The sequence below is a fragment of the Pipra filicauda genome, unplaced genomic scaffold (assembly GCF_003945595.2).
Source record: "Pipra filicauda isolate LSUMZ 115617 unplaced genomic scaffold, ASM394559v2 scaffold36_size6622888_pilon, whole genome shotgun sequence".
NCBI classification, from domain to species: Eukaryota; Metazoa; Chordata; class Aves; order Passeriformes; family Pipridae; genus Pipra; species Pipra filicauda.
The window spans coordinates 3,906,999-3,920,517 of NW_024104498.1; the positions used below are offsets into that span (position 1 = coordinate 3,906,999).

Here is a 13,519-nt window from a genome sequence, read left to right on the forward strand (position 1 = left end):
CCCGGAGCTCGCTCTCTCCACAGTCCCTCTGGGCAGCGACAATTTCATTTCCCAGCAGCTGCAAAACAAAAACTTTTTTCAAAGGAAATAAGCAGATCCACGCACCCACCCAGGGGTTTGTTGGTTTGGGAATTTTTTTTTTTCTGTTTGTGGGGGTTTTTTTCCCTTTCAAATACACAAACTCAGGCTTTTATTTTGCAATAAAAGTATCTGGAAAAAAAACCACGAAAATAACCACCACCAAAAATCAAAACACCCGCCAGGGTTTCTGTGCGCTCAAGCAACACTGCCCAGCCAGTAATTTTATTTACTTCGAAGCTTTCATTTTTGCGATCGTACAGTCCCCGGGTGAACTTTGGTTTTAAGCCGTCCCCAAAATGCGCGATCCCCGCTCGAAGACCGGTATATTTTTTTAACAGCTCGTTGTTAAGTCGCACTTAGATTAATTTTGGACGCGGCTGAAGTTTGTCCAACATCCTCGCCCCTCCTCGGGTCCTTCATCCCTAAAAGATTGTCGCCCTTGCCCCCGGCTGCTTCCAGGTAGGAACCAAGAGCCTGGATCTCACATGCGGTGTTGTTCTGGTTTTATTATTGCAGATAAAACAAAGGTAGAGAGGCGGTTTAAATTGGCAGCGTTATTCAACGAATGAGCTAAAATTACTCCACATGTCAATGGCGTAGCTTGGAAAGCCAGAAGAGGTGAAAGGAATTATCCCTGTTTTCGCTTTAGGTTCTTTAGAAAACTTTCTGGATCATCCAGCGATGCGATCGAGAAATTGCAGGATTTTCTTTCTTTTAACCAGCAACCCCAGCTCTAGACCAGGGAAGTCTGTAAATAGGTTGGAAGCATGGAAAATAATTCTTCACCTTCAGATCTAAATACATAAAAACCATCTGGTTGACCACAATGAAATCATTAGGAACTGTCTACTTAAAGAGTTGTATTGAATGCTTATCCTTCCACACAGGAAATGTGTATGGTAAGTGATTGTTGCAATAAATCCAAACAACTCCGGGCATCTTCGCGTTTGATGATCTTTGTAACTCGGGGCTTAAAGAGGAAGAAAAAGTGGTGGGGGTGGAAAGGCGACTTAACGGGCTGTAGGGACCGGGCTGGCGGTGCCCCCTCCCGCTGCCCTCCCCGGGATTGAATAATTCCCGAAGCGGCTGGAGAGGAGCGGCCCCGGCTGCGCCCCGATCGCCGCTTCCCGACGGGGCCGGGCGGGACTGAGCCGGGCCGGGTCGGACCGGGCCGTGCCCGGAGCCGCGGCCCAACAAACACCTGTTTAATGCGCCGGCGGGGAGCGGGAAGTGGCGGGGCTTGGCGGCGTCGGTAGGCTCCATCCCGGGGCTCACCCCCGACGGATTTTATATTGTTTGGGTTTACTGAACAATCCCCTCGGGCGGGGGAGAAAAGCCGGCAGCGGGAGGGAGAGGGGGCGGCAGGCGGGTGCCGGCCCGGTCGGGGCGGGCGCTGCCGGAGGGGCCGGTGCCCGGGGCCGGGGCGCGGGGCCGGGGCGCGCCCGCCGCCCGCGCTGCCCGCCCGAGCGGGGCTTCCCCCGGGGCGACGCCGCCGGCGATTTTCGTTCGCATTTCGCCAAGTCGGGAGCGGGGCCGAGGATGCGGGCCGGGGGCGAAGCGGCAGCGAACCCCTCGGTAGGCTGTGGGTTGGGGTTTTTTTTTTTTTTTTTCCTTCTTTCTCTCTTTTTTTTCCTCTCTTCCCGAACCCCCGGCGCTTCCTCTCTCCGGCAGCCGCCGCCGCGGGAGCGCCCTCCCGGCCCCTGTTTTTATTTTTTTTTTAAATTGGGGGGGTTTTAATTTTTTTTTTTTTTGAAGAAGAAGTTTACAGCCAAACAGCAGCGGGGGCGCAGTCCGGGGACCGGGGCCGCTCCGCCCGGCCCCGCCGCCGCCTCCTCCGATCCCCGCTCTCCTAATTTTTTTCCTTTCCCCATTAAACCGGTTTCCACAGCAGCTGTCCGGGTGTGCGGCTGCAGTTGGCATATTTCACGCGTTGGAAAAAAAAAAATTAACTGTTTTTCCTTTGTATCTTAATCCAGTGATGAGAGCTCTCCTTTGTTGGCTTTCGAGCTTGCATTTGTTTTATTTATTATAAGGAAATCCAGTTTGGTTCAAATATATAATCCATTTGAGCACCTAAATCCCCAAACAGCTGGCATTATTTTGTTTTATAATCTTTGGCTTTTCTGCGCAGAGCATATTTCTGAATTCCTACTTGACATTTATGGGGGAAAACTTTTTAATGTAAATGGATATTGTGATTTTTTTTTTTCCTGGGCATTTCCTAATTTACATGCATCACCAATTTTCCTGGATTTCCTAATGTTTTAATCTTTTTTCCTCCCCTGTATCCTGCTAATTAATTTTTTCCCCAAGAAAACTTTTTTCTGGAGGGAGAAAGACATTAATTTGCCCCATTATTTTAATCTCTGGCATTTGGAAATGGTTGAGAGACCACAAAAATGCAACCTGTTGTAGAAGCCAGAGTGGTGTGTTTTATTTATTTTAATCGATAGCAGAGAGGTGATTTAGTAATAGGAACTCGGAGTAACATTTTAGTAGAAGATTTGCAGATCTCGTGGCTGTGTATGGGGTGTGCATGTGCTTGCATATGAGCGCGTTTCTTTGCAGGCTGATTAGCAAGTGGGGTTTTACGCTTCTAACCGGCAGTCACTGCTGTTTTCTCCTCTTGCTGGGTGTTTGTGGTGCCTGCTAAATCCAGTTCTGTCATGGCTTCTCCTACTTTTATCAGACTTCCCTCTTAACTTATGCAGCACAGTGCTACAACCTCTGTAAGCAGAGGAATCAAAACTGAGCCAGAGAGGACTGATTACAACTTGTTCCTTGGTGAGAGATTTTTTCTGTGGTTCAGAGCTAAAGGCTCTTGATTCAATTTGCCTTGGTTGTGGCACGTTTAGCCTTGTTATTAGTAACATACATGATTACACATCTCGTACATCTTAAACAGGGTAGCTCTGAAAACCAATTACTATGCATATAGGTAGCCATGAAAAAAAAAATCAGAGTTAGTTTTCAGTGTGTCTGTCTAACCTTCATACTTGGTAGACAGTTTATGTAGCTTCCTAGATTGATCTCCACCCCTCCTCCCTCTACTCCTTGTTTAGTTAATTCAACAAAGACTTTTTGCAATCTGTTTGGAGTTTGTCTGATGCCGTGGAAAAGTAGCTGCTGATTTATTTGGTTGCTTTTCGATTTCTGTCTCTAGCCCGTCTTTTCTCCTCCTTTCAGCGGGGATGTCAGCTGTTATTACTTCCTATTGATCCCTTTGCAAAGTGAGAAGTGAACTAAAATTAATGTCAATTCCACTGCTCGGATCAATAGCTGGAGTTATTTTAATCTGGATTTGCGCGAGGTGCTAAATTAAAAAAAATCAGCATAGAGGCAGAAAAGTAGCAGCTCCTCACTCCACCTGTGCCCACTGCCTTCCCAGCACCCAAATGTTCCCTCCAGCTGATTACCCTGCAATCCATATTTTTTTAATTAAGAAGGTCAGTTAGTTTTCTTATTTTTGGGTTCTGTATTTAAACCTATGACATTTTGACATTGGGAGTGTATTAACGATAGATTTTCATAATGACTGGTCCGCCGCAGCCTAATCTGTCCGTGTTGCTGGGGGGCGGGGAGGTGTTGGGCGAGCAAGGAGCAAGAGAGAACGAAAAAGGAAGTGGGAGCTGAAAAAAAAATTAAATTTGGCTGGCTGAGATATTGTAATGTGTTGATTTATTCCTGGCGTAATGAAGTTTGCAAACGAATAAACGGCCATAGTGATTCACAGTATCCTACAGGAGTGTCAAGTGTTGCGGCCAGATTACTAATTTATGAAATACATTTAACGTAATGGGGTGAAAGCACAAGTAAAAATAGAAAAGCAGGCAGAGGTGGTTGCTTTTTTTTTTTTTCCCTGGAAATCCACGTTTTTCCGTGATTGCTCAGTTTCACTTCCATGTTAATGATTGTTTATTTCTGAGGGCAGTGGCTTATTTGTATGCATTTCTTTAGATGTATAATTATGTGTGTGTGTATATATATATTTACATGGTTACATGAGCCCCCAGCCAGTGGCTGCAGTTTCCTGACCTCCAGGTTTTGATCAGCCTCGTGTGAAGCAGCAGAGCAAGTGTACCCAGGGACTGCAGTGCTGACCAGGATGCCCTTGGCACCCCTCGCTCTTCCTCTCCCCCTCGCTCTCTGTGGCAAGAACTCAATGAGAAAGTTATTTAAAATTTGGAAGAGAGCAGATCCGTTAATGCGAGATACATAATCTGGTAATTTAGCAATGATGTCTGTAAGGATGGGTGCCAAATGAGGAAGCAGAGAGATGATGTCCACTCATCTTCACAATTCATAACAGTCAGTGGAGCGGCTGGGTACAGGATGGGAGAGAGGAAATGCTATCACTGAACTGCATTAAAGCCCCAGACTGGATTTCATACACTTTGTTAACCTAGGCTCCCTCATTCATGGAGTACAAAAGGCACTCCATTAGGGAGACACTCTTTCACTAAGTTTTATTTGAGATGTTTGACCCTCTGGATTTAAGAGGCACAATTTGTAACAGCTTTTTATTATTATATGATTTTTCTGGCCCTTTGAGCTCCAGCGGCTAGTATATTGTTTCAAAGTTATAGTCCTTGTATTTTAAGCTCGGTTGTGGGGCCTGAATGGCAGGCGGCGGAAGCTTAAAAGAAAAGACACGAGATTGATTGGGGGAGAAAATAACAACACAAAAAGCCACTGCGAACTGGGGGAGATACAGAAAGGAACATTTTCCCTTCTTTCACCCCGGGAGGGGGCTGTGGCTGGGTGGGTGGCTGCCACCAACCTGGGAGGCTCAGCAAGATGCAAGGCAGAAATTTTGTTAACATTTTCCTCTAAATGTTAATGGCACATCCAGGGCAGTTTACAAATCTACTTAAGAGTGAGTGCATTAGGAACTAAAATTACTGATCCATCCTCTCTTGTCCCCGACCCGAAAGACAGACACTTGCAGAGATCAGATGGCAGAAGCACCCATTATGATTTTAAATATTGCCAGAGACGCCAGGCATTTTACTGGGGAAGTCTCTTCTCCTTTGGCTACCAGGGACCGCGTGTGCACGCATGTGTGTTTGTGTATTACACACACGCACCAAGGCACGGTCACATTCCCACATTCCAATGATGTGTGTACATATATATATATATGATGGTATTGGGTACTGTGTGTGTGAGTACTTACCTACCCATGTGTACTGTGAGAGTGAGAAAAAGTACATGTCTGTTATGTAAGTCTCAGGCATCGTGTACAGTATAGACATGTATGCTGGCTGATTTGGGTTAACTATGTACAAAGGATATTTTTATGTTGGTTTTACACCCCCTCCCCAAGCAAATAGTGGTGTGTGTATGTGGGGGCTTTCTTAAGTTTATTGCGGTTATATGTACATGCCACTTGCCATATAAAATTCCAATTATAATTTGGAGTTACTACGTTAATTTTATACTGAACCTTTTTTATTAGTGCATTATTAAATCTGCATGTTATTATGTTTGGTTTGCCTTTCATTCATCTGCACTGGATGATACCCTTTAACCTGGAGGGCCAGGGCTGATTCCACCAGTGTGTGAAGTTGTCTATTGATTTTCTTGAATGAGAACAGTGGCGCGTCTCCGGCCGGTGGCTCGTAGCACATGTGGCCACCCTGCTGCTGGAACGTCCCAGAGAGATGAGTGCAGTAACCTAACCGGCTGTGTTTTCTTTCCCTTTCTGTTCCCTTGCAGTGTTCGAAGGGTGACGATGCTCCAGTAGTTTTCCCCGCTCCATTCCTAGGCATCGCTTTGCTTTCCTTTGGGGGAAGATCGTTCTGCTCGTGATCCTGCTGAGGAAAGAGACTCCGATGGACTTACACCGGGCAGCGTTCAAGATGGAGAACTCACCCTATCTCCCCAACCCGCTGGCCTCCCCAGCACTGATGGTTCTCGCCTCCACCGCTGAAGCCAGCCGCGACGCTTCCATTCCCTGCCAGCAGCCGAGGCCTTTTGGAGTCCCCGTGTCAGCAGATAAGGACGTGCATATTCCCTTTACCAATGGCTCATATACTTTTGCCTCCATGTACCACCGTCAAGGCGGGGTGCCGGGAGCGTTTGCGAACCGTGACTTTCCTCCATCCTTGCTTCACCTCCACCCCCAGTTTGCACCCCCCAACCTGGACTGCACCCCGATCAGTATGTTGAACCACAGCGGCGTCGGGGCTTTCCGCCCCTTTGCATCCACTGAAGACCGGGAGAGCTACCAGTCAGCCTTTACGCCAGCCAAGCGCCTCAAGAACTGCCACGACACTGACTCACCCCATCTGCGCTTCTCGGACACTGATGGGAAGGAGTACGAGTTTGGCACACAGCTCCCTTCCAGCTCCCCCGGCTCCCTCAAAGTTGATGATACGGGGAAGAAGATCTTTGCAGTTTCTGGCCTCATTTCTGACCGTGAGACTTCATCCAGTCCCGAAGACCGAAGTGACAGATGTAAGTACCTCTGTTGACTTGTTGGCGGTTCTTTAATTGTGCCTCACTGAGATACTCAACAGGTGATTGTCCCACAGTGCTGTGATACTTGCTGGAGGTGGAGGCAAAGCAGCCTTTCCTGCCTGCCAAGCTCAACCATGCAATATTGCCTTGTTCTTCTAAAAGGATTGACAGATTTTAAGGTGAGGTGCTCGTGAAGGAAACTTGCCTTCCAGCACATGTTGGAGAGGTGATATTGACCCTGCAGAAATCTCTCCATGCCCCAGTGCGAGGCTATAGGTGCTGGTACATGTGTGTGTATAAACAGAGATGCAGCTGGAGTGCATAGCCAGAAACTTTCCCAAAGCTTGCAGCAAGTACGTGCCCCCTGCTTCTCCAGGTGTTTCTTTCTGACCTTTTCTTCATGCACACCATTCTTGTATGATTCACCATCAGGATTTGTGCCTCCGGTTAGGACAAAAATACCTTTTCCTCTGGTTAACTTAACAATATTTCTGGCCACTGAGCTCCCTCTTTAAGGCATAAATACAAATTGTTCCTACAATTCAATAAGCTGTTGCATCATGTGCTTTCTCTGAGTGTTTCCCCCATTTGGTGCCTGTTGAAAGGTGATGTGCCGTTTTGCAGGCCGGTGGTCGGACTGAAGGAACCCAGTCCACTCGTTCACGACTGTAACTCCATGCTCTCCCATCACCTTGTCTCTTGTGGTGTTGCCTACACAGAGAGGCAGAGCTGTCCTTCGTGAAGGGCAGGCTTCCAGGTTTGCAGAGCTGGGAGGTGACCCGTGATGGGGAGTGGTCTGGGGGCAGCAGAGCGTGGTATCCCAAGGAAGAGCACTGAGTTATGATTAGAGTTTTCCTGTAAACCCAGAGATGTAGATCAAGGAGTGAGTGGTTTGCTTTTCACATGGGCTCCTTTGTTCTGTTAAGTTTTCTTCTTAGAAAACCATTTTAATATTGTCGTTGTTATTATTATTACTTTTCTTTTAAAACCAAAACCTGCTGCACCGTTCCTTCCTCTCCCTTTCAGACGTGATTTTTCTTCTCCCCTTTATGATACCGAGGAGAGTAATAGAGACATTGTGGCTCTCTCTCCCCTGTCGGCGCTGCTTCCTCAGGCTGTCTCCTTGAATTAGGCACTGTGCTAACTTACCGGCGCTAAAAGGCATCTGCCTAAACCCAGCGTACCTTTTCAATAAAAGTCATCATAAAATCAACCTGCCTTGTAAATCCATCGCTCTTTGGTTTTGAAATACGCTGCAAGTGTGTCTTTTATGCCGGCATTTGCGAGGGTAGGACGATTCCCACTGAAGGCAGGAGCTGTGTATTTCTTGCAGTACCAGTGTGATCTCTTATCTCTCTCCCCCCTCTCCTTCTGATCCACCCCCGACCGTGCTACTTTTTGTGCTGTAAGCTCCTTTCATTGTTCAGCATCTCCTCTCCCTCCTTTTGGGTCCGTGGGGGAAGTGGCTGTAGGTGGGAGCACATGTGGATGTGTGTTAAGCTGGTAATGTAATTATCCACGGGGGAGGCAGGTGAGATGGCAAGGCTTAGAGACGTCTTTGTTGATGCTCCTTCCCTTATCAATATAACCTGGCTGTGAAAATGAAGCTTGCTTGAAAGAGTACTCTGGGAGATAGCGGCAGAGGAGCGGGTCCGCTACCTAAATGAATTTAGAGCACATCAGCTCTATGGATCTTGGTGGCAAAATCCTGTCAGATACCCCATTTAAAGAAGTAAATCTGTTAAATGAATTAGACCGCGTGGAGCGCAGCTGTGGACAGACAGAAGGGTCCACATCCACCGCCGTGCCTTGCCTTTGCCAACAGCGTGTGCCGAACGTGGGTCCGCTCCTTCCTGGGAGCAGACGGGGCTTTGCTCGGGCGCGTGCGAGAGGCAGCCAAGGTGACACCAGCTCCCTGTGCCTCTACCAGTGCCATGGCAGGGGACCTGCAAGGGAAAGGAAGCAGAATAAAAACTTTGCAGGCAGCTTGGAAAACTTGGGCAGAAGTGGGAGGTGTATTGTTCTTGTTACCCATGTTGTTAAATTTCTTGAAGATGCTTTGCTGCGCGGTAGAGCTGAGCAGATGCAACATCCCTGCTGTTTCATCGACATTAAAATTCTTCTGTAACTACCAGGATGGTGTACGCTAAATATGTCTGTTGGCTCTGTATCATATTCCTATCACATGTAGATACTGCACCATGGAAACTTTGCTCCATTTAGACAGCGAGTTTATTTGGTGTGTGTGCATACACACGTATGGGTGTGTTTCCTGGTGGCCAAAAGAGCAAGTGGTAGAGCTTTTTAGGGGATCCTGTTAGTCTTTGATGTTGACCATCAGAAAAGGAAAACTTCCACAGTGAGGGACTCAAAAGATTGCAGTTAGCAGATATAATGGTGATCCTGTTTTGCATTAACATTTGCATTTATATTTTTGGAGTTTCTATATAAGTGTGTACTTTGGGGGATTTGTTGTCTCTGAGAAGTTTGGTGAATTCCTTGCGTAATTGTTATATATAAGCCTTTGTAAAAGCTACTTACTTTTGCTCCTGATGGAGAATCTGTTGCAGGTAGGTGGCTGTAGCTTCAAGGTAAAAATGTAATTAGGCTTTTCTACAACTGCGAGCAAAAACTGCAAAATTTTCCTGGATCAGCAACACCTTCCCATGTCTAATGGGTGCATTTCAGATTCGCAGAGCTCATCTGTTTCGTTGTATTTTTCAGATTGCTGAAAGGGGTTGTGTTACATGGAAGCTGAATTGCTATGATTGCTCTGCCTGGTCTTCTGCTCCACTGCGCAGAAGCCTTTTCTTAATAGCTCATTAAAATATTTGTTTTACCCCATAGCTTAAATGGTAATTTTCTAAGAAACTTCCATTAAAACAAAATGATTCAATCACTGAGTTTTAATTTTCCTGAAAAACAGGTTTATGCTTGAAATACTTTGCAACAAAACAAGGTTCTAAGTCAGGCATTTACACCACAAGGAGTGTTTGGAAGGTGCTTATTTAGTCCTCTGCAACATGGGAAGGAAGTCTTGGCCTGTTTTCACCAGTGGAGGAAATGTGAGGAATTCAGTAAAATTTTTTGGGATACGTGCTGGTATATTCCAGATAAACACCTGGCCCTGTAAGATGTGTGTTTGTGCAGTAGAGATCGCTCAGCCTGTTGGGTGAACCTTTCCTTACTTTTAAAGCAGGGTGTTGCTTAGGCCCATACCCCGCATCCCCCAAAGGGACAGTATCTCCTTTGGCGTGCATTTGGGTGGGATTGTGCTCTCTGTTAAACAGCAGCAGATTGGACTAGGATGTCTGTATTTGGATAAGTTGTCTCTTGCTGTAAAATGCAACACATAAAATTCAGGACATCCAGAGTGATGGAGTGTAGAGGGGGCACATAGAAAAGTGGAGCCTTTCCAGGGAGATGCAGACGTACCGTGTACTGGATGGGCCCATTCCCTTAGGTGCTTACTGAGAGAAATAATGCCATTTGTTAGAGTTTAGGAGCTTCTTGTAAAGCATGTGTTAAAGACACTGGAAGACATATTTTATGGGTTTCCTTTAATAAGCGTACAATAATTGAGATTCCTAGAAAGAGTGGAAATAAATGGCATGTTCCTTTTTGCAAAAGAGATCTATAGCCCTATTTTAAAACCAGGAAAAAAAAAATAAGGATTCCTGGTTTTGTTCTTTACTTCCAATAAAATTTGTCCTAGTGCCTTTCTATATCAAGTCACTGTGGCATTGCTTTCCCACAAAGTGACACGCAGAGGTCCATGCTGAAGCTGGAACCTCCTGGCAGATAACTGGACCTTGTCAGAGCAGACACTCTGCCTTCCCTGCGGGGCTGCCCATGCCCCCAGCCTCCTTGGGATCACAGAAGATGCTTTCCCATTGCTGTCTGCTGCTTGGTCTCCGTCACGTGTTGTCTGTGACTTCTTGTGGAGCACAGGCCAACGTGTGAAGGTGATCCTCTACGTCCTGGACATTGATTCAGTTTCCAGGCTCTGGCCAGAGCCTGGCTCTCCATGTCTCAGTTTCCCTGCTCGTGCTGGTGGCTCTTACCCAGCTCCTTGTGTGCCCTGAGGATCAGTGATTGAGCTGGGAACAGGCCAGGATCCCTTGGGATCATCCCTGGGGTGCGCTGGGTATAGTGGGGGTGGATCTATTAACAGTCTTTTGCTTATTATTATTTTTGATAATCATATTTAACCTCGGTTATCTGGACACAGTTTGTGCTGCAATTGGTTTCTTTTGTGCATGAGAAGTTGTGTGCCATATTAGTGAGCTCTTTGTTCCACTTTGGGGTTTTAAAGAACATCACTAGCATGGAGTTACTTTTCCTTTTGAAACAACTGGTTTGTTATTGATCAAATGTAAATTGCGCTTCAGGTGATGGACATCAGGGCTATGATGACCACAGCTTGAATTCCTGAATAACATGGTGCTTTGGAAATCAGATCAACCCACCCGCTCAGACATGTGTGTGTTGGGATTTGTGTTTATGGGCTGGGACCTATGTAGGGAGCTCAGTGTGTGTATGTACATGTGCTGGGGGAAGAAGGGTTTTTTTCCTTATATTTTATGGCAGAACAATGGCTTGGATGGGGAATGCACATGTGCACACATCCATCGCTCACAACTCTTCCCACTGGGATGCATCACTTCCAGGGCCGGTAAAATTTGGGGTCTAATGTGAAGTGATGCTTTGTTGCTAATAATGATCAGCCGTGACCATGGGAAATTGCAAGCTTGACTCTGCTTATGAAATAATGAAATAAATCAAGTGGAATGTTTCTTTCCGTTTTGCAGTGCCCTGCATGATGTAGGAGGAGTGAAGGAGCAACAGTGGATTTTCTGAAGGGGTGGGCAGGTAGATAGGGCAGTAGCAGACATGGTATCTGTGCCATCCATCCCTGTTGCACCACCAAAAACAAGCTGTCCTCATGGAGTGAGCTGTGTTGCATGGAGGGAGGTCTTGGAGCATGCGGCAATCACCTCCTTTTCCTGCTTTTCTGGCAACAACCTTCCTGCTCCCTCTGCAAACTGTTGCCGAGACTCCTTTCCATGCTGTTCGGCTTAATTGTCTTGTCGGGATAAAGAAATGTTTGAACAGTTAAAGTGGGGAAGGGCTGGATGGGAGCAGCCCCTGCCGGCTGCGGGGCCATCTGGCCTGCCTTGGATCTGCCGGTCTCCAGTTTATATTTCTCTTTCTGTTATTTGGGGCTATCTGGCGCACTCGGAATACCTAATCACCATGGTGAGAGGAGGGATGGAGCTGCCTCCCCCGCCACCCCTCTGGCCTCCCCTTCCCATCAATTGTCATGCAGAGCCCGACCGGGCGCTGCTCCTCGCAGCCCTCATTTGCTGTCCTCGCCCGCTCTCGGCAGAAGGATGGCTTTTAATTGATCGTTTGAGGGGGAGGGCTGGGGCCGTTTTCTTCTCCAAAATGTTTCCCCGCGCAGCCGCTGCCATCCGGCCGGCCTTCGTGTGGTCTCAGCCATGCCAGCAATGCCTTGTGCCCTTTCTCTTCCTTTTTGGGCTCCCTGGGAGCCAGCGTCAGGGCTTATAACCACTGTCCTCGGAGTGCTGAGCAACACCGAAATGTCATATTTATCCATCTCCTACTGGAGAGATGGGCATGGACACAGTAAATATTTATCGCTCCTCTTTTGCCCCGTGTGTCTGGATGCTGGCAGGAGGGTATTTATTGTACAATTGCAGGGCAACCCCCCCACCTTGCTCGGTATTTCCCATCAAAACCACGGCCCCCAAACCGCTGGCCAAACCTTGCTTTTCGAGAAGGAATGAATCGCATTAAATCTTCAGCCCCATCGATCAGACTCGGCTGCTGTCAGAGAATTGCGGCAGGAGAAGTGCAGGCAGACTTGGCGGCTGCCGTGCTGTGCTGGGGATCGGGAATCCTGACCTCGGGCATGGCTTGGAGTCACGGTTTCCCGATCCCTACCGGGGGAGCAGTGATACCTCCCTCACAGCGGAGTGTGCCGCTTTGATATCTTCTGACAGAAGACACTAGGCAAGGGCAAAGTATTAGTATTATTAATATAGTACAGTTAGTAGAATATTATGAACTATTATAAATCATTACTGCTAAACTGCAGTTATTAAAGGAAATGACCAAAGTGCACTTTGCGAGCCAGGATCTCTGACAGTTAAAACATTGTTTTATTATTTTACTTGCTAACTTGCAAAATTCAAGAGTTAGCAACAGTTTCCTGGTTGATTGGTAGCGATTGCGTAAGGAATTGGGAGAAGAGGGGGGAAGTGGGCGAACATTTCAGGAGGGAGAGAATGAATGAGCCTTAGTGCCTCTGTGATTTATTTTTCTTTCTTTGATATTTTGAAGGTCTTGAAGGAAAGAGACATACTCAGGCATGGGCCTAATCCTGGTCTGTAGGAGTGAAAATGTTCAAGACAATGAGGTCTTAATGTTTCTGGAATTCCCCAATGAAAAAAAATAGAAGTGAAGGTGTTTGTGAATCACTGCTGGTTGTTATTTGTTTGATATCATTTAGACAAGTCCCATTAAATGCTAGCAGCAGATTCATTTTTCCCTCTTTGTTTGCCTTCCAGGGAGCAGAAAACAGACATAATTATATTTTACGTGAGACTGTAAGATTTCCTCTCATCTCTTTTTTTTTTTTTTCTGGCTAATATCTGCAGCTATAAAATAAATTCCATTTGTGCATACATGGTGTTAGACTGAGGTAAATAACTGTCATCTAAAATCTGTCTAACCTTAATCTGCATCAGGAGCACTATAGAGAACTGTACCCATTTGTATAATATTAAGCTTTATTTTTATTATGGATTTCTAATGCAAATTCATAGTGGGAGCAAAGTTGTTTTCTTTTAATACCATATTCCAAGAAAAGCAGCCACTGAAAGCAAATTGTGACGATTTTTATCCCGTGGTTCATGTCACTGGTGGTCTTCTGTCATGTCAATGTGCTTGA

The 13,519-nt window shown here is 46.5% G+C and overlaps 1 protein-coding gene across 4 annotated transcripts in view; it reads left to right on the forward strand.

Moving 5' to 3' along the window:
* Window positions 1–443: 443 nt before the first annotated feature.
* The window catches only part of RNF220 (ring finger protein 220), a 219,804-nt gene continuing 206,728 nt past the window's right edge, over window positions 444–13,519 (forward strand). Inside the window, exons 1-2 of one of the 4 annotated variants that reach the window (XM_027747215.2) lie at window positions 444–540; window positions 5,800–6,540. In XM_027747215.2, coding sequence (XP_027603016.1) covers window positions 5,916–6,540 — 625 coding nt within the window. In that variant the 5' untranslated portion in view covers window positions 444–540; window positions 5,800–5,915. The remainder of the gene's footprint in view (window positions 541–5,799; window positions 6,541–13,519) is intronic. The other 3 variants (XM_039384721.1, XM_027747216.2, XM_027747218.2) reach the window with 3 other exon arrangements.